General features: G+C 46.3%; 1 protein-coding gene across 1 annotated transcript; it reads right to left on the minus strand.

Annotated features, from left to right (window-relative positions):
• Positions 1-869: 869 nt before the first annotated feature.
• Positions 870-27,592, minus strand: GIMAP8 (GTPase, IMAP family member 8). The gene is made up of 7 exons (XM_054726624.1): positions 27,516-27,592; positions 16,136-16,790; positions 10,873-10,918; positions 7,693-7,797; positions 6,048-6,662; positions 4,409-5,023; positions 870-1,501 (listed from the first exon to the last, which is right to left on the minus strand). The coding sequence occupies exons 1-7, from the start codon at positions 27,572-27,574 to the stop codon at positions 870-872; spliced, it is 2,727 nt and encodes a 908-aa protein (XP_054582599.1). The 5' UTR covers positions 27,575-27,592.
• Between the last annotated feature and the right edge of the window lie 352 nt (positions 27,593-27,944).

Here is a 27,944-nt window from a genome sequence, read left to right on the forward strand (position 1 = left end):
TGCAGGGGAGGGCAGTTAGGGGTGACCAGGCCAGCAGAGGAGGGAAGTTGGGGGCAAACAGGCTGGCAGGGGAGCACTTAGGCATCAATCAGGCTGGCAGCAGAGTGGTTAGGGGGTGATCAGGCTGGCAGGTAGAAGCGGTTAGGGGCAATCAGGAAGGCAGGCAGGCGAGCAGTTGGGAGCCAGCAGTCCTGGATTGTGAGAGGGATGACCGACTGCCCTTGAGGGGTCCCAGATTGGAGAGGGTACAGGCTGGGCTGAGGAACAACCCCCCCTCTGTGCATGAATTTCGTGCACCGGGCCTCTAGTTGTAAATAATGCTGCAGTGAACATAAGGGTACATACAATCTTTTGAATTAGTGTTTTGGGTTTCTTTGGATAAATTCCCAGAAGTGGAAAAGTTGGGTCATAAGGCAGTTCCATTTTTAATTTTTTGAGGCAATTCCATACTGCCAAGTTGAGGCATCTCCTGCCTCTGTGAGGAGCCTGGCTCTTCCTCAAGTCAGAAAAACAGGAATCGGGAGGATGAAAGTTCATAATATCATTCATCTTTATTATTTCACTCAGCAGAGTATATTTACATGCATGGATTCCAGAATTTGTCCTAATAAGAGTTACGCAGGATACAAAATTATTAATGGTGACAGTCCATGCTTTTATAAATGGGTCAGTCTTGAAGGTAAGCTGATACTTTTTTAAAAAAATCAAAGGCAGGTCATATAGATCCTGTCCCCAAAGAATCTCTAAAGAGGTTAATATTGAAAACATCTGGCCCTACATCTACTGAAAGAGGATTCTATAGTTCTTGCCTCATACATTGCCTCCGTCAGGCAGCTCTCAATTTTAACTGCTCACCGGTGAGTAGAACATCACCATCTTGGAACCCAGTGGTAACCTGAAGTGCGGAGACTACATGAGAATGGAGCTGGACCGTGGACACGGCACCCTTTACGGTTACGTATCAGCTCATTGGCCATTTTCAAAAGGTTTGTTACCTGGTCTTCCATAGCTTGGCCAGTTTCTTTGTTATTAAAAGCACAAACTCGCCCCCCACACTTTTTAATGGTATCTTTAAGATATGCATTATCTGTGCTTTTGCAGTAATCTTTAATGTCCTCACCCCCCAAGTCTTCCTTCCGAGTGAAAAGCACAATCATGTTTTTCATAACATTATTTCTGAGGGACTTCAGTGTCCTCACCACCTCTCTGTCCTGGGCCGTGAACCGTCCGAGCTGGAGCACCAGGACTAGAACCGTGTTCCTTTCATCTCTGGACACATAGTTTCGGACGTCCTCTCGGATCCATCCACCCGGCTGGCAGAGGTCAGGAGTGTCCACCACCACCACGTCCTGCACCGCCACCGTCCTCTTGCTTGTCAGGCACCGCGTGGTGACCGGCTGGGCCCAGAGCTGAGAGGGGAAGGTGGGACTCCCGAGGATGGAGTTCCCGGTGGCACTCTTCCCAGTCCCGCTCCGCCCCACGAGGACAATGCGCAGGGCCTCTGTCGGAGGAAAGCAGGAGAGAGTCATGACCCTGGGCTGACCTGGGTGCGCCTTTCAAAGCGATGCCACACATTGCAGCCCAGGACACTCAGGGAGCGACAGGGCCGCTTTCCCAGAGCAGCCCCAGCCCTGAGCACGGGGACGGCCTCCTCCAGGCACACAGTGAACTCCGAAGCAGGACTTGGACCACAGTCCCTGCCCCGCGCTCACCCACTGACATGCTACTGTCCTGTCTCTCAATCTGCCCCTCTTTCAGGTCACTTCTCTGGCTCCCTGGCACCTGTGAGTGCTTTGTTACTCCTCACCTACTCACCTGGGTCCAGTCTACTCATCTCATCTCTGTCTTCTGTTCCTGCTGTGACTCTGTCTTCCCACTGGCGACTAATGGTAACTGAAGCAAAACCTCCTGGGTGTATTTGAAAAATTATTCCATAGAATTACCTTTTGTGAAAAAGCAACTACACGTACCACCTGTGGATTACCAGATGGAGCACTTCTCATTGCAACCACATTCATTTTAACTGTGTCTTTCATTGATGTCAAAAGGCATCTCGTGGTGCCCTGGCCTGTGTTTTTCAGTGGTTAGAGCACTGGCCTGCACAACAAAGGGTCTCAGGTTCGATTTCCAGTCAAGGGCATGTACCCAGGTTGCAGGTCAATCCATGCCCCAGGTGGGGTGCATGTGGGAGGCAATCAATCAACGTGTCTCTCTCACATTGATGTTTCTCTCTCCTCCATCCCCACCCCCTGCCCCACTCCACTCTCTTTAAAAATCAATGGAAAATATCCTTGGGTGAGGAGTAACAATAACAAAAAAAGGGACCTCGTGGTTATAATAATGAGTACCCACTAATACTGTTATGTGGTATCAGTGATGGAGAATAAATTTCCCAACAGATGGAATTACAGGAGTAATGCGATGTGTATCACTGGGGGGTTCTTTATGACTTTGCACTTGTACCGTGATCTCTCTCTTCCATTCAGGTAGCTTCACACTTTTCCTCAGTCATGGCCTTCTCCCCAAATTACGAATATCCACCTCAAAACAAGGAGAAAGGAAAGCCCACCCTGTGCTCTCCCCACCAGGGGAAATTATTGAATTGCTTATTCCAAAGCCACAATCTTATGCTTACAGGATGAATAAAGTCTCCCGACAACCCCATATCTGTCATGTGTTTCAATCCTGCTTCCATACCCTCAGGGGTGTGGTTCTCAAGGGCCTCTGTAAACTCCCAATCCCACTTTACCTAGAGGTGTGACTCCTCCATATCCATCAAGACCACTCCCTGATGTTCCCTCACATGTGGCATACTTAGTCCTACCTCTTCACTTCAGATTGCTAGTGTACTCTCTCTGGAATGTCTTCCAAGTTTCTGCTTAGCCATCCAAACTCAACCCATTCTCCAAAGCCCATTTCAAATTGGGCTCCCTCCACACAGCCTCTCCTGACATTCCCACATGTCTGTACTTCTTTTATATATATATACTGGTAGCCTGTGCACAAATCCATGCGAGAGTAGCTTGCTGCCGCTTGCCTCAGCTGGCTGCTCATAGCTCTCCGCCCTCCTGCTGTTGGTCGTTATGCGTCCCGGTGTAACGACCATTTGCATATTACCTCTTTATTATATAGGATTTTTTTTTATTGATTTCAGAGAGAAAGGGAGAGGGAGAAAGAGATAGAAACATCAATGATGAGAGAGAATCATTGATCAGCTGCCTTCTGCATGTGCCCTACTGGGGATCGAACCCACAACCCAGGCATGTGTCCTTGACCAGAATTGAACCCGGGACCCTTCAGTCCTCATACCGACACTCTATCCACTGAGCCAAACCAGCTAGGGCTGTACTTCTTCAGGAAGCTCCCCAACACCTGGCCCTCCATGAGGAATAAGAAATGGCTCAATGAACAGATATGCTCCTTTAGATCTGATGTTCTTCCCAGGTGAGCACATTTAAAGCACAAGAGAATGGGATGAGTCATGCTGGGCTGGAAGGATCTCAGCTCAGGTCAATAAAATGCATAGCACTTAGTGCATGGGAACTTCTGTTTCAGCAGTAGATAGGGCTGTGTGGCTAGGCTAATAAATAAATCCCATCTATAGCCATGTGGGGCCCACCCATCATGAGCATTCAGGCTCCCAGTTCTTGTTCCGTCAAAATGGCCTCCCCTCTCCAACAGAGAGAAGAGTAAAGAAGCAAGAGAGTAAACAAAGTCAAGAAAGGGAGCAAGAGAGCCTGGCAGGTGTGGCTCAGTGGTTGAGTATAAACCCATGAACCAGGAGATCACAGTTCTATCCCAGATCAAGGCACATGCCTGGATTGAAGGCTCAATCCCCAGTAAGGGGCATGCAGGAGGCAGTCAATCGATGACTCTCTCTCTCTCACCATTGATGTTTCTATCTCTCTCTCCCTTTCCCTTCCTCTCTCTGAAATTAAAAAAAAAAAAAAAAAAACTCTTTTTAAAGAAAGGGAGGGAAAGAGAGAGAGAGAGAGAGAGAGAGAGAGAGAGTGTGTGTGTGTGTGTATTGAGTTTAAGACAAAGAAAGAGAAAGTAAACCAATGGTCAAGAGCTATCTCATCACCAACCCTAAGTGCTGAGCCCTGGGCCACAGAGGTTGGAAACGGTACCAAAAACAAGAGGCTGGAAAAGGTCAACTCCTTCCTTCAAGGCCCTCACCATCCAGTTGGAGAGATGAGGCCTGGCTCATGAAAGAATTAAAGACCAGGTCAGCACAGTATGCAAGGAAAAGCAACTAAGTTTAGTTAAATAGAAGAAAGGAAAAAGAGAAGAGTTAGTCAGTAGCATGGACCTGTCCTTTTTATCTTCTCTATGCCCTTCAGAAAATCTAAAGTTCCCATATAGCCTATATCTGCTTTTTTAAAGCATATATAAAATGTTCCCTTACCTTCCTTTTTGAAGTTGCAAGGCTTGTCTCCATTCTGTTGCACCATTTTCACAATTTTTTGCAGGAGCTCATCCACCTGGCATTGTTCCTCTTGTTCTGTTGCTCTGTAGTTGGAGATGCTGTATCGGTTTTCACATTTCTCAACAAGCTTACAGAGGTCTTCATTGCTGGTTAAAAATGTGCCTACTGTCTGATCCCCTAGATCTTCTTTCCTTGTGAGGAGCACAATCATATACTTAGCTAATTCATCTTCAAAACTTTTTTGGATGGTGTTCAGAATCACTTCATATTTCTCAGTGACGGAGCCCAATGGAGTCACCAGCAGGAAGGCATGGGGACCCTGAGGGGCATGTTGCCAAAGGTCTAATTTAAAGTCATTTAAAGAAAATAAGTCTGGACCATCAATGAACAAAATTTTCCTCCCTCTCCAGATTCTGCTCTCAGACTTAAACGTCTTGGTTACTGAGTGGTCACTGAATTTGGTCTCAAAGACTCGCTTCCCCAGAAGGCTGTTCCCGACTGTGCTTTTTCCAACGCCACGCTTCCCCACGAGCAGGACCTTTAGTTCTGACATCACAGGGTTCGGCTCATATCCCATGGCCTGCAGCTGCTCCCCTAGAGGACAAAGGGACAGATTCCAAGTCTCTTCTTATAGTTGGACACAACGACGGGGACAAGTTTGATCGCTTCTCTTCCTTGTCAGTTTTTATAGAAAATGACATCAGTGCTCTGACCCAATAGAACTCTAGTCCTGGCCAGAAGCTACCCATCAAAGTAAGAGCCACAAAAGGGGCCATGAACAAATGAAGATGTATGTCAAGGGCTTGAGATTGCCCAGGAACATGAAAATGTTAACCTTGGCTTTCACTGGCCTTGATCCTTAGCATTCCTCTCATTTTGCTACCAAAGGTAAGTACTGGGACATGAAGTCCATGGGCTAAGGCAGGACCAGGGAGAATCTGACTTTAAAATAATCGTGAGTGGCCCTGGCCAGTATATTTCAGTTGATTGGGTGTCATCCATAAACCAGAGGTTACTCATTCAATTTCAGGTCAAGGGCACATGCCCGGATTGCAGGCTCAATCCCCAGTAAGGGGCATGCAGGAGGCAGTCAATCGATGACTCTCTCTCTCACCATTGATGTTTCTATCTCTCTCTCCCTTTCCCTTCCTCTCTCTGAAATTTAAAAAAGAAAAAAAAAACTCTTTTTAAAGAAAGAGAGAGAGAGAGAGAGAGAGAGAGAGAGAGAGAGAGAGAGAGTATTGAATTTAAGACAAAGAAAGAGAAAGTAAACCAATGGTCAAGAGCTATCTCATCACCACCCTAAGTGCTGAGCCCTGGGCAACAGAGGTTGGAAACGGTACCAAAAACAAGAGGCTGGAAAAGGTCAACTCCTTCCTTCAAGGCCCTCACCATCCAGTTGGAGAGATGAGGCCTGGCTCATGAAAGAATTAAAGATCAGGTCAGCACAGTATGCAAGGAAAAGCAACTAAGTTTAGTTAAATAGAAGAAAGGAAAAAAAGAAGAGTTAGTAGCGTGGACCTGTCCTTTTTATCTTCTCTATGCCCTTCAGAAAATCTAAAGTTCCCATATAGCCTATATCTGCTTTTTTAAAGCATATATAAAATGTTTCCCTTACCTTCCTTTTTGAAGTTGCAAGGCTTGTCTCCATTCTGTTGCACCATTTTCACAATTTTTTGCAGGAGCTCATCCACCTGGCATTGTTCCTCTTGTTCTGTTGCTCTGTAGTTGGAGATGCTGTATCGGTTTTCACATTTCTCAACAAGCTTACAGAGGTCTTCATTGCTGGTTAAAAATGTGCCTACTGTCTGATCCCCTAGATCTTCTTTCCTTGTGAGGAGCACAATCATATACTTAGCTAATTCATCTTCAAAACTTTTTTGGATGGTGTTCAGAATCACTTCATATTTCTCAGTGACGGAGCCCAATGGGGTCACCAGCAGGAAGGCATGGGGACCCTGAGGGGCATGTTCCCGAAGGTCTGATTTAAAGTCATTTAAAGAAAATAAGTCTGGACCATCAATGAACAAAATTTTCCTCCCTCTCCAGATTCTGCTCTCAGACTTAAACGTCTTGGTTACTGAGTGGTCACTGAATTTGGTCTCAAAGACTCGCTTCCCCAGAAGGCTGTTCCCGACTGTGCTTTTTCCAACGCCACGCTTCCCCACGAGCAGGACCTTTAGTTCTGACATCACAGGGTTCGGCTCATATCCCATGGCCTGCAGCTGCTCCCCTAGAGGACAAAGGGACAGATTCCAAGTCTCTTCTTATAGTTGGACACAACGACAGGAACAAGTTTGATCGCTTCTCTTCCTTGTCAGTTTTTATAGAAAATGACATCAGTGCTCTGACCCAATAGAACTCTAGTCCTGGCCAGAAGCTACCCATCAAAGTAAGAGCCACAAAAGGGGCCATGAACAAATGAAGATGTATGTCAAGGGCTTGAGATTGCCCAGGAACATGAAAATGTTAAACTTGGCTTTCACTGGCCTTGATCCTTAGCATTCCTCTCATTTTGCTACCAAAGGTAAGTACTGGGACATGAAGTCCATGGGCTAAGGCAGGACCAGGGAGAATCTGACTTTAAAATAACCGTGAGTGGCCCTGGCCAGTGTATCTCAGTTGGTTTGGTGTCATCCCCTGCAACAGAGGTTGCTCATTCAATTTCAGGTCAAGGGTACATGCCTGGATTGAAGAAGGCTCAATCCCCAGTAGGGGGCATACAGGAGGCAGCCGATGGATGCATTGCTCTCACATTGATGTTGCTTTCTCTCCCCTTCCTCTCCCTCTAAAAATCAATAAACTCTTCTTTAAAATAATAATAACAATAAAATAACTCTGAGTGGTATATTTATAAAATAAAATACAACTCAGCAATTAAAAAAGTAAAGAAAACAAATGAATGAACTGATATGCAACATGGCTAGATCTCCAAAACATGCTAATTAAAAGAAGCCAAACACAAAATTACATGCCATATGAGTACATTATATAAAGTTCAAGAACAGACAAGGTTAACTGACATTGGTAAAAGTCTCTTAGGGGAGGGCAGTGAGAACTTGTAAGGAGCTGGAAATGTGCCATATCTTTATCTAGATGGTGGTCGAGTATGTGTAGAAGTGTAAAAGTCATTGAGTTGTATTGACTCTATGTAAATTATACCTCAATAAGTTGCTGTAAAAACCTGAACTGCAAAACTCTCTCTCCACACATGCCCTGTTCCCACCACTTCTCCTATGATCCAAGGTCAACACCACACTTACGTGCTGAGCAAATGGCAGAGTCGGCAAATCCAGGGATAGTCACTGTGGCTCTGCTATCCAGGGCGCCATCCAGGTGGACTGTCACTCCATCTCTGCATGACAAATCTGGGAGGGGAGTAATGTGGCATTTAAAGGAAGCAGCTGAAATGCAGTGACTACACGTCCTTGGAAAGTTGCCTTCGGAAAATTACTACTTTCCCCAAGATCACCTCTCACTAGCCTACATCCTATAAAAAGTCCTTTCTGCCTGCCTGGTTGAGCATCATCCATGCACCAAGAGGTCACTGGTTTGATTCCCAGTCAGGGCACACGCCCAGGTTTCAGTTTGATCCCCAGGAGGGGGCATGCAGGAGGCAGCTGATCAATATTTCTCTCTCATCATTGATGTTTCTCTCTCCCTCTCCTTTTCTCTCTCTCTCTCTAAAAATCAATAAAAACATTTTTTGAAGTCCTTTTCAACACCTCATTCTGAAATACCCCTTGGTTCCTCGTCATGTGCTATTCCCTCATGGCCACAGTCAATAAACCCAGTTTTATTCCTAACAGGTATGCCCCTGGGGACCTTGGCTGCAAGGCGTCGACAGAATTTTAAATCCCTACTGCTGCCTGTCCTTAAATATCTGTGGCTAAGTTCATTCATCTATAAAATGAGGATGATGATAATATCTTCTTTATAAGGTTGGTACAAGGATTCTATATTATATACTAAGAGGATTGAATGATTAATATATATTACATGTAATTTTTAAGCACATGTCAACTGCAACTTTATCATTAATAAAATTTTCATTTTAATTATTATTTTGGGAAATTTGGAGGGGGGACAGGGAGCTCATCTATTGTATTTAGTGCTGAATATTCAGTTCTTTTTTCTTTTTTCCTTTCTTTCTTTATTTGTGTTTGTGTTCTGTGTGGTGTGTGTGTGTGTGTGTGTGTGTGTGTGTGTGTGTGTGTGTGTGTGTTGGGGTTTTTTGTTGTGAATATTCAGTTCTTTCACAGAGCTGGCCAAAAAATAACTGGAAAGGAGGAACCAAGATGGCGGCATAGTTAAACAACTAATCTGCTGCCTCACAAAAATTTCAAAAACACAACTAAAAGACAAAAACATCTACCACCCAGAACCACGGGAAAGCTGGCTGAGTGGAAGACTGACAACTAAGAACAGAAAGGAGCACAATCGCTGAAAAGCTGAGGTACGGAGGCACACGAATCGGGCCGGCGGCGGGCGGCTGGGTGCGCGGCTTTTCTTCAACCCGCAGGGAGACAAGCTCCCGATCACTCTGAAATCCAGTTTCTGGGGACACTCGGGGGACCCAGACACCTACGGGGAGAAGCTGGACTCTCGGCCATTGGGTTGGAAAGTGAGAGTGACTTTTTTGCAGAGGTGCGCCCAGCAATCATTGTTTACTGCGCTGGAGCGTGGGGCGCAGGGACTTGGAAACGGGAAAGGCAGAGACGGCTGACGGCAGCCATCGCCGTTGGCCACGCCCCAGCCTAGTGACGCCCTGAGACCCCGCCCCGCCCTGAGGCCCAGGATCCACACAGCGGCTTTTGCATATAAATGGCCTGTTCTGTGGCAGCTCAACCAAATTAACTGCAGTTCCAGTCAGACTGCTCCAAAACTGCCCAAGCAAAGGAGGAGAAAACTAGCCCTTGCTGTAGCTCCTGCTGGGGAACACACAGTACACAAGGGTACACCAAGAGTGTCCACCTCAAGTAACTGGGAGGCTGACCCGTTGAACCAATAGGACAACTAGTACACAAAACTACCTTACCAACTCAGGGAAGCAGAGAATATGAGAAGGCAAGGAAACAGATCACAAACCAAAGAAATGGAGGAAAACAAGCGACTGGACATAGAGTTCAAAACCACGGTTATAAGGTTTTTCAAGAATTTCATGGAAAAGGCCGATAAATTCAATGAGACCCTTGAGGATATGAAAAAGGACCAACTAGAAATTAAACATACACTGACTGAGATAAAAAATATTATACAGAGACCCAAAAGCAGACTAGAGGATTGCAAGAATCAACTCAAAGATTTGGAATACAAAGAGGCCAAGGACACGCCTCCAGAGAAGCATGAAGAGAAGAGAATTCAGAAAGTTGAAGATAGTGTAAGAAGCCTCTGGGACAACTTCAAGCGAACCAACATCAGAATTATGGGGGTACCAGAAGAAGAGAGAGAGCAAGATGCTGAAAACCTATTTGAAGAAATAATGAACGAAAACTTCCCCCACCTGATGAAAGAAATAGACTTACGAGTCCAGGAAGCGCACAGAACCCCAAACAAAAGGAATCCAAAGAGGACCACACCAAGACACATCATAATTAAAATGCCAAGAGCAAAAGACAAAGAGAGAATCTTACAAGCAGCAAGAGAAAAACAGTTAGTTACCTACAAGGGAGCTCCCATACGATTATCAGCTAATTTCTCAACAGAAACCATGCAGGCCAGACGGGAGTGGCAAGAAATATTCAAAGTGATGAATAGCAGGAACCTACAACCAAGACTACTCTACCCAGCAAAGTTATCATTCAGAATTGAAGGGCAGATAAAGAGCTTCACAGATAAGAAAAAGAAAAAAAAGGAGAAACAATTGTAATCTGAACAATAAAGATTCATTTAAAAAAAAACCCTTATAAAAAAATAAAAAAATAACTGGAAAGTATATCAATGAAGAGATGGTTGAATTAGTTATATATGCCCATCCTACAGACCAAATTGCATCTACTACACAATGAGGTAGCTCTGGATGTACTGGCATGTGCAGAGTATAGTATACATCACTAATGGCAATCAATACAAGGATACTGAGCTGCATCACTGAATTCTGCAAGTTAGTGCTATCTATGAGGGAGGGATTTCTGCTTTCCTCGGAGGAGTCAAAAATTGGGTAGTGCTAGATCTAGGGCCAGTAAGGAGCGGCCAACTCAGCACAGCAGTCAAGCCCAGCGTTGTAACATTGCAGAGGTCAGGGACACCCACACCAGGTACAGGACCTTTGCTGGTGCTACACCTTCTCAAAAGGGTTAATAGTTCCCTAAAAGAACAGGTTGTAAGCATTGACATGAACTAGGTCTCCAGGGTACACTTTTGCTCTGACTTATCACTTTGATGCATAACACACTCAAAGGAATGTCTATATGACCTTCACATTCTTTTAAGGATCACCTTACCATGTGGATCATCCCCCTCCTGAGAGGTAGCTTCTCTCACACACTCCTAGAAAATAAAGGGGAGAAATTATGTACACACATCTAAACTCTTCTTTTCACAAAGTAAACAAATGGAGACACAAGTATATAATTCAGAATAACTGGATGATCAGGATGTGGTTAAATCAAGGCCATGGTCGTGGTCCTTCCTGGTCATTATAGACTTGTCCACAAAGTCAGTCAGTCTTGAGATCCTACTGCTGCTGCTGACTCAACAGGTTTCCCAGACGCAAGATGGGTCTCGCTCTCAAAGCAGACCCAGGAAAGCCATCTGCAAGGCATTGTTCCTGAAGCTCTAACTTCACTTCTCCACAGTTCCTAACAGTAATTCCTCCCAAAGGCTCCCAGGGTTTCTGCTATTCCTGGAAAAAATCCAGAGGCTTAAGGAGAACTTCTGGGCTCCCTCAAGAAAGAAATTACCTCAGTAATGTCTGTGATGAGACAAGGCAGAGCGAGGACATTGGGAACCAGGCTCCCCATGTCTCTCCAATGTCTCCTGCCCTCACTGGATCCCCCAGGGTAGAGATGAAGCTTCTTCTAACATGAATTCAGCACAATTTGGAAGCTTCCCCATCCAGGTGGGCAAATAGAGATGACGACAGAGATGTCCCCTTCACCTGCCTGGTGAAGTCTTATGCTGATTCCCCAAACTTAATTTGGCATGGAATCCTAAAAGAAGTTAAAAACACCCTAGCCAGTGGCTCAGTGGTTAGAGTATTGGCCCATGCATGGAAGGGTCAAGGTTCAATTCCCAGTCAAGGACACATACCTGGGTTGCAGGTTCCCAATCCCTGGTCTAGCTGGGGTGTGTGCAGGAGGCAACGAATCGCTGTCTCTCTCACATCGATGTTCTCTTTCTCCCCCACCCCACCCTTCCTCTCTCTAAAAATCAATGAAAAAAGTATTCTCAGGGGAGGATTAACAACAATAAAAAAAAAGAAGGTGAAAACAATGACATAGAATCTTGATGAATCTCCTATCCCTAGAAGCTTCCTGTACTTTATTTTAACCTTGTCTTTGTTAAGTCTCCATGCCAGCCAAGTTTCCTACTTTCTCACCTGGCCTTATCCAAAACCATTGATACTATTAGTCATCTCTCCCTGGGGTCCTCTCATCCTCTCTGGTTATCAGACTTTTTCCACCTTCCACAGCCCAGCTCAAACTCTTGCATGTTTGTTTGTTTTAATCCAAAGGTATGATCTAAAATTTAATAATTTTTTCCATCTCCAATCCACCAGAAAAGTAAGTTGTTAACTTGTATATCCTTCTATGTTGTCCTATCTTTATACAAATACATACAAGCATATATGAACACATAGAGGGACTTGTTAGGCTCTTTTGTTCTGCAATCAACTTAATAATTAACATGTCTGCACATCTACACAAGTAGATGCAATTAGCTCCATATGCAACCATTGAAACTAATGCAATCCTTCCTTTCTTGATAGAACTACAGGCTATTTCTGGTTTTACTATTTCAAAATATTCAGTGTTAAAGGTCCTTGTCCACACATTCTTTATATATTCTTATGTCTTGGTGCTAGAGTCCTAAAAGTGGGAATCTTCGCTCCATCTCTGGATTATTAAATCCTTTTCTAAAATATTTGTTATTGATTTTAGAAAGAGGAAGGGAGAGGGATAGAGAGATAGAAACATCCATGACAAAGAAACATCAATTGGCTGCCTCCTGCACACCCCCTTACTGGGGATCGAGCCCGCAGCTCAGGCAAGTGCCCTGAATGGGAATCGAACCAGTGTCCTCCTGGTTTCTGTGTCGACGTTCAACCACTGAGCAACACCGGCTGGGCTGGATGATTAAATTCTTAATGTCTCCATAATTTATTTGAACATCATACACTTTTATAATAATAACAATCAGAATAATAGCAGCTTATAATTATTGAACATTTATCCAGTTTCAAGTATTTGCAAATTACTTTGTAAGCATTTCATTTACTCCTCACAACAGTCCCTGGGATACATATAATTCAGAACTCGTGAGCCTCAGGGTCCTCATCTGTAGAACATCTGTGCATAGAGTTGCTGTGAAGACTAAACCAGTTCATGTACGTGTCTGGAATTTAGTAGTTGCTCAGTAAGTACTGGCTCTCTCACATGGCCATCAGCTCTAAGAAGATCCTCTCGAACCCAACGGTCCCCATGCTGAATTTTTGTTCACTTTACCTTCTTCAGCACCTACATTTATAGAATTCTCTATACCAACATAAGCTTAGTTACACTGAGTCAATGATTACTCTGTTTCTTATGCATAAGTCACTCCAGTTGAAGCATAAGCTCCTCAGAGGCAAAAGCTTGCATTCCTTAGTTCCGAATACATTCTTCATTCAAGTTAAAAAAAAAAAAAAGTAAATAAAATGTCACTCTGGCTGTTGTGTGTAAAATGGGTGGGGGTATAAGGCCCAAGAATGAATGAGGGGAAAGTTGTTAGTAGATTATTTGTAAAATAGTGCAGGCAAGAGAAGAGGCTGTCTTGTACCCGGTGGTGGTTGTAGAGGTGAAGAGAAGCAGGTGGGTGCCAGGTGCATGACCACAGGATTTCTTGGGCAGAAGATGCTGGCTGTGTATCAAAGCTGACTCCTGGGTTTGGGTGTGAAGAGTGTAGTAGGCAGCACAATCATTTACCAAGTTGAGAGGAAAACAGAAATCGTACAGATTTAAGAGGGAAAACGGAAAGTTTGGACATGGTAAGTCTGGGGTCCTATAAGAGAGCCCAGTGGAGATGTCAAGTAGCAATTGGATAAAGGAGGCAGAACTCAGAGGAGGCCTGGGCTAGGGCTACTAATTTGGAAACTGTTAGAAATAGATGGAGCTCAAAGCTGTAAAATGTGGGATCACCCAGGGAGAGTGTAGAGAATTGAGGACAGGCTAGAACCAAGCCCTGTAGATGCCAACTTTTAGAGTTCATTCGAGGAGGACTCAGCAATCCCCAGAGTGGCCAGAAAAGATGGGGTGGGCGGAGGTTGAGGGGGGAGAAGAGGATGGTTTTATTGAAGCCAAGGGGGTCTAATGAGCCATTTGTGTCCAAAACTATGGAAGGTAAAGTCAGGCAGGGACTTAAATGTATCCATTAATTTACCAATAAAGTCCAAAGGTTAATATCCAAAGTAACCTACCATCTGGTGCCTCATTTTTCCAGATTATGAACAGACTAGAGGCCCGGTGCACAAATTCGTGCACTGGGGAGGGTGTCCCTCAGCCAGCTTGCACCCTCTCTAATATGGGACCCCTCGAGGGATGTCCAACTGCAGGATTAGGCCCGATCTGCAGTTGGACATCCCCCTCACAATCCGGGACCTCTGGCTCCTAACCGCTCACCACCTGCCTGATTGCCCCCTAACTGCTCCATTGCTGGCCTGATTGCCCCCTAACTGCTCCTCTGCAGGCCTGATTGCCCCCAAATACCCTCCCCTGATCACCCCCAAGGCTTTATTAGTATAGATATGACCCTGCACAGAAAGTTTTACTAACCCTGCTTTACAATAAGGCTTGACGATTGAATCATTAGGACCAGACACCAAGATTTCCTTTCTTTGAATAGTGGAGGGAATACTTATCTTGTCTTTAAGTTGCCCGGAAATTAAAATGAGATAATGACTTAGAAAAGTATAAAAGCACCATATAAAGACAACTGTCTTTTTAATGAAGTGGCAAAATGAAAAACACTTTTTATTCTCCCCTTCCTTCCTTTACAGCTTTTATTTAAACTTTGAAATTTATAAAAATTTCACTCCAATTTTCATTTCTTTACATTCAACATCATTTTGTATTGGTTTCAGGTTTTATATTAGTTACAGAATAGTGGTTAGACAATCATATACTTTACAAAGTGTTCCCCGATATTTCTAGTACCCACCTGGCATCATACCATCATTACAACACTATTGACTATATTCCCTATTTAAGTGACAATGGGTTTACAGGTTCCTTTCAGTCTTTCTTTTGTGTTGCTCGTCCTTCCTTTTCTTTCTCACTTCTTCCCTCATTTTCTTTATATAGTATCTCAATTGGCCATCAAAGCTCAGTGAAGGCACTGGGACACGCTTAATCCATTTTACAGACCAGGAAACTGAGGCCAATTCCAGTTGGCTGTGGAACTTGACTCAGCACACAGGAAGCCCTCAGAGCCATGCTCTTTGCGCTTCCTAAGGGGCAGCGGCCCAGCAAACAGAACAAACCTTCCAGTCAGACTTCCCAGCCTCTTTCTCAAGCACCTCTTCATTGCAGATACTCCACATTCTTTCCTCTCCCCCCATTCTTTACTGCCCCCCCTTCTCCGAAGCAGGTGGAAGGCTTCCCACTCACTGCCTAGGCATGCTCTGCTATGGGGCAGGATGTCCCGAGCTTGCTTTTGGGTCAAGGCAGGAGCAGGAGTCACTGCCTCTGAAGTGTGAAGGCCGCCTGAGCGAGGCCTATTAGCACTGGGAGCTTCTCTGAATCACATCAGTCAGTCCAGTACCCTGAAGTGCAGCACCCCTCCACTGAGGTGGCACCATCCCTCAACCCCCGCCTCAGGGGTGAGGGTCCTTGCCCCTCTGCCAGGAGTCCTTCCATGCCCCTTGATCCCTGGCTGGGCCCACCCACGTCTTGGGGGCACTGGAGAGCCTCTGTCTCTCTGCAGATGAGGCAGATCCCTGCCCTAGGCCTCCGCAAAGCTATGAATCTGTGGCCAGAGGCCTGGTCTGGGTCTCAGCAACCACATGCCTGCAATGTTCCTAGGGACCCTGGGAGCAGCTGGGCGAGTCCCGCCTCACCTCCCCAGGGTGCCGATCTCCCCAGGGACCCCAGGGAGCGGCTGGACGGGCCGGCCATGCCCCCCCCCAGGTTGCCGATCTCCCTGGCTGGGCCCGGCCACGCCCGCCCAGGTTGGCGATCTCCCCGGGGACCCCGGGGAGCAGCTGGCTGGGCCCGGCCATGCCCCCCCAGGTTGGCGATCGCCCCAGGGACCCCCGGAACTAAGAGGATCGGGCACCGCCATCTTGATCTTCTCAACGGCCGGATAGGCCCCCGGAGTCCCGCCCCCCAGCCTCTCGCCCGCCCAATCATGGGCATAGCGGAGGTGCAGTCAATTTGCATGTTTCTCTATTATAAGGTAGGATATCCCCTTAAACAAGGCCTATGAACCTTTTCACATTTCTCTGCCCATCTTCATCCCACTCTTTCTAACAACACAGAGATCCTGGGAGACCTTAATGAGAATTCTCACCTGGAATCCATTGCCTTCATCGTTGAAATTCACGGGATAGGGTTCTCCATTCTTATCCACCAAATGCTTGACCCTGCGGAGCAGCTCTCCCACCTGGCTGTGCCGCTCAGCCTCACCTGCCTTGTTGTTGAACGTACAGTAGCGGCTTCCACAGTGTTCAACCAACTCTCCAAGCAATGTGTCGCCTTGAAGGTACTCTTGCATGGAGTCGTCACCCAAATCATCCTTCCGAGTGAAGATGATAATGATGTACCTCCAGACTTCCGCTCCAAACACCTTCTGGATGCCCTCGATTGTCTCATTGTCCTCCTTGTTACAGTGGCCAATGGGGATCACCAGAAGCAGGACATGCAGGCTGGGGGCAGAAAGCTTCAAGCAGTGTTCAATGGTTCCTTGCTTGTCTTTGACACAAGCTGTTGAGGAGAAAAGGTTGGGGGTGTCGATGACCACAACCTCCTCCCCTCTCACGGTTCCACTCTCTCTCTGGCACGTTTCCGTCACCATCCGCTCACTGAATCTGGACAGGAACACCTTTTTGCCCAGAATAGTGTTTCCTGTGGCACTTTTTCCTGCCCCATGCTTCCCTAAGAGGAGAAGCCTCAGGGGCCCCCAGGAGCAGCCCTGAGCGTCCTCCTGACACCGGCTCCTGCTGGTCCTGTTGGAACAAAGAGCAACACATCAAGGTTCAACTCACATGCCGAGTAAACAGAGGAACAGCAAGAAAATGTGTTCTTTCTCTTTTTAAGATTTTTATTGATTTTCAGAGAGAGAGGAAGGGAGAGGGAGAGAGAGAGAAACACTGATGTGAAAGGGAAACATCGATCAGCTGCCTCCTACATGCCCCCTATTGGGTATCGAGTTTGCAACCCGGGCATGTCCCCTGACTCAGTATTGAACCAGCAACCTTTTGGTGCATGGCACGATGCCCAACCCACTGAGCCACACCAGCCATAGCCGTGTGTTCTCTTTGACTCAAATGTTCCCCCTGAGCATTTAGGCTACTGAAGTGCTAGACACAGACTAGACTAGAACAAGGAATCATGTTTACTAGGATCTTCTCTGCACGCTTGTTTTTGAAATAAATCCACGTTGATAAAATGTCAAACACTGTAGATGGGCTAAACTGACAAGCCCCTTCTTTACACACATTACCCACTTACATGCTGGGAGAAACCGGATATTCTCTGTGACAGAGAGAATAATGCCTGCCCCTTCCCCCACCCCCACCCCCCGCCATGTGCTGATGTACTAATCCCAGAATCTGTGACTTCATTACCTTTAGTGGTAAAAGGGACTTTGCCAATGTAAAAGGGATCTTCAGGTGGAGATGTTAGGGGCAGAAATAGAATATTGGGAATTAGCTATAATTATAAGAAATATTAACCATGCTCTGTTAATCGAGATTGTTCTGTTCTGATTAGAGAAAGCACATTCTAACCTCACTGAGAGTTGTACACCCTGGGACATGGGAGTTAACGTCAGAATGCAGTCCACCCTCCTTTTCAGAGAACTGCCTAGATTAACAACCATGTGCTGAGACAATCTGGTCCTGGAAGCACCCACCCTCTGCAACACCCCACCCCCAGCCCACATTCCCTGTAGCCTATAACCATTATATGCTGCCTGCTTTCCCATGCCTGTAATTCCTACCTTCCTATGTGATCTTTGTCCTTCTACCCAGTATAAGCAGCTGGCTTATGGGGAGGAGTAGAGCAGATCTTTGTGGATGACCTGCTGCTCTCCCATACTGCCAGCATTATTGGAATAACTGCTCATTTATGATTCAACCCTGTCTCTGCTTAATTGGCAGCCTGGACCCATTGGTTGTCTGGTTACGGAGAGAGAATCTTGGATCATCCAGGTGGGCCCAGTGTAAGCACATTATAAGTGGCCCTTATAAGAAGGAGACAGAGAGTCAGAGTGAGAAAAAGATGTGAAAACAGAGTTGGGAGGATCAGAGAGTGAAATGTGAAAATGCTATCCTGCTGGCTTTGATGACAGAGGCTGACTCCTCAAGCTGGGAAAGTCCAGGAAACAGATTCTCCCATAGAGGCCTTAGAAGGATCACAGTCCTGCTCAATGCCTTGATTTTAAGACGTCCAACCCCCAAAACTGTAAAATAATAAATTTGTCGGGGGTGGGAGGTTTAGTGACTACGTTTGTCGCAATGTGTTACAGCAGCAGCAAGACACTAATACACTCAGTCTCTCAGCCAACCTTCCAAATAGGGGTGTCCATGTAACCCAGATCTAGTTGGTGACAGTTGAGGGAACATTTGCTTGGACCTTCTGAAAATGCCATGTTCTTTATTACTATTATTACTATTATTATTATTATTGATTTGAGAGAGAGAAACATTGATTTGTAGTTCCACTTATTTATGTATTTATTGGTTGCTTCTTGCATGTATCCTGATGGGAGATCAAACCCACAACCTTGGTGTACAGAGACCATGCTCTAACCAACGGAGCTACCCAGCCAGGGCTGAAAATGCTATTGTTTTCTTGATGACAGGGACAGACTCCAGCAGAGGGCTCCTATTATCACTCTCCCCTTTCTTTGGCATGGAACTTAAATGTGATGTCTGGAGTTGCAGCTGCCATCATGGGGCAATGAGGTAACAAATAAGAAAACAAAAGTCAACATGCACCATTCAAGCCGAAGGAGGGCGGAGCAGAAAGATAAAGGGTCCCTGATGACATCACTAAGCTGCCAGATCTCCCTCAAACCAGCTCTTTGTTAAATAAACACTTAATACGCCTACAATTTAAGCTGTTGCTACTCTAAGGATGACTCCCAGATTGCAAACAACTGGGTTCGCATGAGAAATGCAGAATCTCAGGCCCCGCCCCAGACCTGCTAAATCAGAATCTGTATTTCAACAGTTTCCAGGTGGTTTCCATGAAATGCAAGTCTGAGAAGCACCTTTAGGTGAAAATTAGCATTCTTAACTGAGTCAGAATCTGCGGAAGAGCCAAGTTTCGCAGCATCGTCTACTGAGCAGTCCACCCATCAGATACCAGGTGCCCATATGTCCAGGTTCTCCGCTATGAGGTTTAGTGACTACGTTTGTCGCAAAGTGTTACAGCAGCAACAAGACACTAGTACACTCAGTCTCTCAGCCAACCTTCCAAATAGGGGTGTCCAAGTAACCCAGATCTAGTTGGTGACAGTTGAGGGAACATTTGCTTGGACCTTCTGAAAATGCCATGTTCTTTATTACTATTATTACTATTATTATTATTATTGATTTGAGAGAGAGAAACATTGATTTGTAGTTCCACTTATTTATGTATTTATTGGTTGCTTCTTGCATGTATCCTGACGGGAGATCAAACCCACAACCTTGGTGTACAGAGACCATGCTCTAACCAACGGAGCTACCCAGCCAGGGCTGAAAATGCTATTGTTTTCTTGATGACAGGGACAGACTCCAGCAGAGGGCTCCTATTATCACTCTCCCCTTTCTTTGGCATGGAACTTAAATGTGATGTCTGGAGTTGCAGCTGCCATCATGGGGCAATGAGGTAACAAATAAGAAAACAAAAGTCAACATGCACCATTCAAGCCGAAGGAGGGCGGAGCAGAAAGATAAAGGGTCCCTGATGACATCACTAAGCTGCCAGATCTCCCTCAAACCAGCTCTTTGTTAAATAAACACTTAATACGCCTACAATTTAAGCTGTTGCTACTCTAAGGATGACTCCCAGATTGCAAACAACTGGGTTCGCATGAGAAATGCAGAATCTCAGGCCCCGCCCCAGACCTGCTAAATCAGAATCTGTATTTCAACAGTTTCCAGGTGGTTTCCATGAAATGCAAGTCTGAGAAGCACCTTTAGGTGAAAATTAGCATTCTTAACTGAGTCAGAATCTGCAGAAAGAGCCAAGTTTCGCAGCATCGTCTACTGAGCAGTCCACCCATCAGATACCAGGTGCCCATATGTCCAGGTTCTCCGCTATGTCCACTGAACTCTCAGTCTATTCCTGAACCACAATGTCTTCATTACTAAAACCAATATGACTTAATCAGTCTAACTTTTAAATAGGTCTCAGTGACCTGATGGAGCAGTCCCAACACCTTCCTTGCTTTAGCTCAGAATTGTCTCACTGTTTCTTGGCTTTTTAATCTTCCAGAGGGCTTTTAAAATCAGTAGACATTTTCTTTAGGAATTCCTATTGGAATTTTAAATGCCATTGATTGAATTTGTAGCTCAGTTCGAAAAGAACTGACATCTTCATAGTGTTGTTCCCTTCATTCTTCTTGTTGGTCGGTTTTAAATATGCTCTAATTTCAAATCAACTATGATTTCTTTTTGGTCCATAATTAAGAGAAGTGATTATTAAATTTAAAAATATATTGGGAAACTATCTTTTTTATTTATTCTTAATGCTAGTGGACTGTGTTCAGAGAACATCTGTATAAAATATTTGTCATTGGCTGAGATTTACTTTTTGGCCCAATAAAATTTTTGTAAATGTTTTGTGTGGGCTTGAAAAGAGCAAGTAGCATGTAACTGTGGGTGCTTTTCACAGTCAGGGACCCCACCTCGCATCTGCCACCTCAGCTCCAGATCCCCAGAATGCCCAGCATGCCCTTCCCTGCACCCCTCTCCTCTGGTCCTCCTGGCAGATTCCTTCCCATTCTTCGCCACTCCACTTTGTGGGGAGCAGCTACAGAGTTTGGACAGGGTCAAGCCTTGGGCTGATGGGAGGGCACAGTCCTCTCTTTGCCACGTGCAAGTCCCAGCTTGGAGGGCAGGGCCCTCCCAGCACAATTACAGCCAACAGCTATAGTAGTTGTAAGCTTGAACTTATGGTCCGAATGTGTGGCCCCTCATGCCTGAGTAATGTAGGCTTGATAGAGTTCAGGTGCATGTAGTTGAGTAGGATTGAAACCCACGAGAATGTTGTAAACATCTTGATCACGCCCTTACTTTGCCTCGTGGCCTCTGCTATAAAATAAAGACACGGCTTGTGGGCGTGGTCACTGTCTCAGAGAAGCAGAGTCCCACAGAGACCCAGCTTTCATTCTCTTGCCTGTCTTTTCTAAGCCTTTCAGCCGCCCCCTCTCAGGTTCACCCTTGGCCGTGCTGGTGTGGCACACCACTTAAAGTCACCTCCATGTCAAGACTTTCCTCATTTGGTGGCAATGGTAAGATATGTACACATATAATACCTCAATAAAAAAATTGAAAAATAATAATAAAATAAAAAAAAAAATTTCCTCATTTTTCCAGATTAAACTGGTCATCAGCTCTTTTCTGGACTCTGGCAATAACATTATCTCTGGTCTCTCAGCTTCCAACCTTCTCCCAGAGACTAAAACAAGACAGATATCACTTATCAGTCCAAAGTCCACCAACGGCTTCCCACCCACTCAAAGTAATAGGCAAAGGCTTTATAGTGGTCCAAGACCCCACCCAATTCCGGCCCTGGCTGCCTCCCTGACCTCAGGCCCACCCCTCTCCACCTGGCTTTGTCACATCAGCCTTCCTGCTGTTCCCAAACATGCGACTTCGGGGGTTTTTTGCTGGCTGCTCATCTGAGCAAGTCCCCGGACTTGTGTAAGGCAGGTTCACTTCCAATAGGTCTCTCCTGCATCGTCCCTGTGGCACCGAAGGCCTTCAGTCACCCTGTACCTAAGACCTCCCCTCCCGCTCCCCCTCCCCTGCCCCAGCCCCCACACATCACCAGCACTCCCAGTCCCCTTCACCCTGCTCTATTTTTCTGCCCAGCACCCACTGCTATGATCTTTCACATTGTGTGTTAACTTGCTTATCACTTTCCTTCTTATCTCCCCACCACTAAAGGGCAAATTCCACCAGAATGGAGACTTATCCTGATCTGATCACCTTGGTATCTACAAACAACATAGAGAAGGCATTTGATAAATACTTGCTTATGATCAAGAAGATGGTTTTTGCCTTGAACAAAAAATGCAGCTGAAGAAAGTGAAGAATGAGAAAAGCCCTTGTTATTTAATAGTTCATACCTTTTAAGAGAACAGTGTCTTGTAAAGTATATGATTGTCAAACCACTATGCTGTACACCTGAAACCAATACAAAATAATATTGAACGGCCTGGCCGAAGTGGCTCAGTTGGTTGAGCATCGTCCTGTGCACCGAAAGGTTGCCAGGTCGACTCTCTGTCAGGGCCCTGCCCAGGTTTGGGGTTCAATCTCTGATTGGGGCACGTACAGAAGGCAATCAATAGATGTTTCTCTCTTTCTCCCTTCCTCTCTCTAAGCATGTTCACAGGTAAGGATTAAAAAATATGTAATAACAAAACAACAAGAAAGCCCACTGAATGGGAGGACATAATAGCCAATGCTATTTCAGATAAGAGTTTGATCAAGAAAATTTACAGAGAACTCATACAACTTAACAAAAGGAAGATAAACAATCCAATCAAAATATGGGCAAAGGACCTAAATAGACACTTTTCGAAAGAGGACATTCAGAAAGCCAAGAGACATATGAAAACATGCTCAAAGTCACAAATCATCCAAGAGATGCAGATCAAAACAATGAGATACCATCTCACACCTGTCAGAATGGCTATCATCAACAAATCAACAAATGACAAGTGCTGGAGAGGATGTGGAGAAAAAGGAACCCTTGTGCACTGCTGGAGGGAATGCAGCCCCTCCCCTGCAGCCACTGTGGAGAACAGTATGGCATTTCCTCAAAAAATTAAAAATGGAACTTCTATTTGACCCAGTGATCCCACTTCTAGGAATGTATCCCAAGAAAACAGAAACACCAATCAAAAAGGATATATGCACCCCTATGTTTATAGCGGCACAATTTACAATAGCTCAGATTTAGAAACAGCCTAAGTGTCCATCAGCAGACGAGTGGATTAGAAAACTGTGGAACATCTATACAATAGATTTCCACAGTGATGTAAAAAAGAAGGAATTCTGACCAATGGCAACAGCATGAATGGAACTGGAGAGCATTATGCTAAGCGAAATAAGTCAGTCAGAGAAAGATAAATATCACATGATCTCACTCATTTGTGGAATATATTGAACAACATACTAGTAAACTGATGAACAAAAATAGAACCAGAGACATAGAAGCATCTAACAGACTGTACCACCTGTGAGGGAAGGCAGGGGGTGAGGGGTAAGAGATCAACCAAAGGACTTGTATGCATGAATATGAGCAAAACCAATGGACACAGACAGTAAGGGGGTGAAGGCTTGTGCTTGGGGGCGGGGGGAGAGGTCAATGGTGGGGAAAAGGAGACTCATGTAATACTTTAAACAATAAAGAATTTTTTAAAAATATCTTGGTGTGTGCTCTAGAATCAAGAATTTAAGTACATTAGCATGAAAGCTTCTGCATTTAATGTACTAAATTAAATAACATATAAACTTGAAAAAATCCTATCTAATAAAAGGGTAATATGCAAATTTACCATCACTCCAACACACAAGATGGCTGCCCCCATGTGGTCAAAGATGGCTGCCACAAGATGACCAGCAGGGGAGGGCAGTTGTGGGCAATCAGGTCAGCAGGGGAGTGCAGTTGGGGGTGACCAGGCCAACAGGGGAGGGAAGTTAGGGGCAATTGGGCCAGCAGGGGAGCAGTTAGGCATCAATCAGGCTGGCAGGGGAGTGGTTAGGAGGTGATTAGTCTGGCAGGAAGAAGTGGTTAGGAGCAATCAGGCAGGCAGGCAGGCGAGTGGTTGGGAGCCAACTGTCCTGGATTGTGAGAGGGATGTCCCAGATTGGAGAGGGTGCAGGCCAGGTTGAGGGACACATACACCCGCCTCTGTGTACGCATTTTGTGCACTGGGCCTCTAGTGTAATAATAATAATCATATTGAATGTAAACTGTAATTGAAAAAAGAATAATATATTAAGAAAGTCTTAAAAAAATGTTAAACTGTTAAAAGGAAGACCAATTACAATTGGACTATTTTTGTTCAGTAAGGGCAAAGATAAAATGTAATCATTTCATTTCATTATTATTTATGAAAATAGTTTTATCTAATAGAGCAGGAACATGTCAAAAAGTAATCTATGCCATTGCTAAACACCTAGGAATACCCTAGCCTCTCATCCCTCCCTAATTTTATTAAGATACTAGAGGCCCGGTGCACAAAATGCGTACAGAGAGGGGGGGTGTATGTGTGCACTGGGGGAGGGAGAGTGTCCCTCAGCCAAGCCTGCACCCTCTCCAATCTGGGACCCCTTGGGGGATGTTCGACATCCTACTCACAATCTGGGACTGCTGGCTCCCAACTGCTCGCCTGCCGGCCAGCCTGATCACCTCCTAACCACTCCCCTGCAAGCCTGATTTACACCTAAGTGCTCCCCTGCCATCCCAGTCACCCCCAACTGCCCTCCCCTGCCAGCCCTGTCGCCCCTATTGCCCTCTCCTGCTGGTCTGGTAACCCCTAACTGCCCTCCCCTGCAGGCCTGTCCCCCCCAACTGCCCTCCCCTGCAGGCCTGGGCCCCCACAACTGCCCTCCCCTGTAGGCCTGGTCCCCCCCAACTGTCCTTCCCTGCTGGCCTGATCACCCACAACTACCCTCTCATGGCAGCTATTTTTGACCACAAGGGGGTGGCCATCTTGTGTGAGGGTGTGAGGGTCAATTTGCATATTACCTCTTTATTATATAGGATAAAGCTTGGAGTGTAAACACTTTGTGGCCCCAAACAAAAAGACACTAAGATATTGGTTTTGGTGAATCCTCTTTTAATGAAATCATCACAAACCTGTGAGGGGGGCAGGGGGTGCTGCCAGTGGCCTGCTGAAGGGAGAAAGCTCACTGTGAGGAAGGGATCAGATAAGGGGGGGAAGGCCGTGTGTCAGCCCTCCTTCACGCAGCCCCACCAGGAAGACGAGCAACTGGTCGGGGGTGAGGAACTGCTCATCGGGGCCACAAACAGAGGCCTGAGCTTTTCTCTAGAACCCTCTGGACCCCTCTTAGGTGACTCAACGTCCACCTCAGCCTGAAAACCACACCTCAGGGCTGTTACTCCGAGAACTAGATTTCTTTGTAGCCTAAGTCCATCACTGAGGGACTCTTCTAAGAGCACCTTCTTGCCCGGACACACGGCTATATAAAGAAACCCTTCCCCTAACTCCTTAGTCTCCTTTATTTCCATCTATATTATTTATTGTCTACTTTCTAATTTTCTCTCCACCGCCCCTAGTATGAAACTCCATGAGAGCAGAGACCAAACCTGTCTTGTTCTGTGTCCCTGGGCCCTAATATGGGGCCTGCCATACAGTACAGGGTGGGGCCAAAGTGGGTTTACAGTTGTTCGTATTGAAAATAATACCTCCCTGACCAGGGTTGCTCAGTGCTTGAGCATCAACCCCTGAACCAGGTCAGGGTTCAATTCCCAGTCAGGGCACATGGCCAGGTTGCAGGCTGGATCCCCAGTGGAGGGCATGCAGGAGGCAACCAATCAATGATCCTCTCTCATCATTGATGTTCTCTCTCTCCCTCTCCTTCCTCTCTGAGATCAGTAAAAAATTTTTAAAATTAAAATCCTATATAAGGCTAATATGCAAATTATCCCATCAGGAGTTCGACCGACCAGGAATTCAACAACTCGCTATGATGTGCACTGACCACCAGGAGGGGGCACGGAACAAAGGAAGGCCCCTATTGGCCCTAATCGCTGGCCAGGACTAGGGACCCTACCAGTGCACAAATTTCATGCACCAGGTCTCTAGTAATACAATAATCCATCAATAATCATACAAGAAAAAACTCTTATTTTTTGCATACTCACAACTGTAAACCCACTCTTTCTCATTCCTGTACATGCTCAATAGATGGTGTTAAATGAGTGATCATGAGTGGCATGTGAGGAAAGAAAAAAAAAAGTTTTTACAAGCACAGAGGGAGACTGAAGTGATATTACTTCGACTAATAAGAGAACTAACTGTATGTTGTATCCCAAGCTAGTGAAGTGGTATTATTTTCGTGCATTAATTTTTAAAACGCACCAGTGCAGCCCTAGCTGGTTTGGCTCAGTGGAGAGTGTTGGCCTGAGGACTGAAGGGCCCGGGTTCAATTCCAGTCAAGGGTACGTACCTTGGTTACAGGCTCAACCCCTGCATGTGGGAGAAAACACATGGATCTTTCTCTCTCTGTCTCTCCCCATCCCTTCCATTGTCTCTGAAAATCAATGGAAAAACATCCTCGGGTGAGGATTAACAACAGCAACAAAAAGCACCGGTGGGTAAATAAGCAGAGACATCCAGCAGGTGTGAAGGAGAAAGGGATTTCTTCACCAAGTAAGCATCACTGTTTTACATGGTTTCCCAGCATCGTGTGACCAAATGATGTTGCTGAACTCTTTCCAGCCCAGGAAGCCTGATTTACACCTAACTGCTCCCTTGTGCTTGGGGGAGGGGGGAGAGGTCAATGGGGGGAGAGGACTGGGTCCTGGAAGGCTCCACCCTCAGGCGCTCGCTCTCTCTCTCTCTCTCTCTCTCTCTCTCTCCCTCCCTCCCTCTCCATACGATTGCCCAGCCTATACCATTTTCTCCCAAGCATATAGAAATATAGAAAATACTTTTATGGACAAAAGGAAATCAAAACTCCCTCCTCTCTCACTCTCACCTTTACAACCCACATTTCCCTCTGATCATCTCCCAGGCCCTCTGGAGACCCCAGCAGAGCAACAGAGAGAAAAAAAAAGGCAGAAAGCTTTCCCAGCCTCCACCTTCTTCTCAGGAGTTAGCGGAGGGGGACGTGGCTTCAGGCATCCAGGCAGGGATTCCGGGATTCCTGACATGCAGGAATTCCCCCTCCCCAGGCAGTTCACACCCCTGGTCAGGGAGGCCTCCAGAGCTGGGCCAGGGAGGACTCAGTCCAGCCCACAGGTCAGTCATCGGGAGGGGTGGAAGCGTTCATGGGATGAGCCAGGTGCCTTAAATGTACGTGAAATCGGAAGTATTATTTCTGCAAACACTCACCACCACCACCCGTGACCAGGTATTAGAAACTGAAGCGTGCGAAGGTTGGGGGTATTCTAAAAGTGAATGTGGGAGACCAGGGTCCAAACTTTCTGCTTCTGGGGGTACGGCGGGGGGTGGGGGTTGGGGGCTGCTGCTGACACAATCCCAAAGTCAGGGGATTCCTCACGATTGGGCCCCGTCCACTTTCCTTTTCCTCCCCCTCCCACTAGGCCTTCATCCCAGCCTTGAGGGGAGCATCCCCTCCTGATATGCCTCCTCCCAGAAAGGGGGAGCCTCTGCCCCACCCCACGCCCCGGGCTGGGGAGACCAGTGCTGACTAAGGAGGAACCATCCCAGAGGCCCTGAGACCGCACCCTCCAGGTGGCTCCTGCCCGCTCGGGGTTGGCGTCCTGGTGGTGTAGGCCCATCCCTACACACATACCTTGGTCCTGTCCCCTGGCCGGCCTGGGTCTCAGAGCCTCCACATCGGGCCTGCTCCATTGCTTGGTGGGTGCAGCAGCTGCTAGTTCCTCTCAGGCAAACAGAACCCTAAAGAGGCTGGGGCAAAGGGCCTCCGGCCAGGAAAACAGGAAAGCAGGGCGGGACCAGCTCTGCAAGGTCTTTCTGATAAACAGCCTTTCCCAGAAGGAAGAGGTTTCTAGACGTGGTTGTGGGTTTCGGTTTCGCAGCCACAGCAGCACAGAAGTTCAGAATTAGTGCGAGGTCACAGGGTGACGGCTCAGGGGCAGGCGGGTGAGGGGGGACGGGCACACGCCTCCCAGGGTGCAGGCCCCAGCGGAGCTGCAGAGGGTCCCGAGAGAGGGCTCCTCAGGCTCAGGGCGATGTGGGCGGCTTCCTGCCGCTGAGGACG

The sequence above is a fragment of the Eptesicus fuscus genome, chromosome 14 (genome assembly GCF_027574615.1).
Source record: "Eptesicus fuscus isolate TK198812 chromosome 14, DD_ASM_mEF_20220401, whole genome shotgun sequence".
Taxonomy (NCBI): domain Eukaryota; kingdom Metazoa; phylum Chordata; class Mammalia; order Chiroptera; family Vespertilionidae; genus Eptesicus; species Eptesicus fuscus.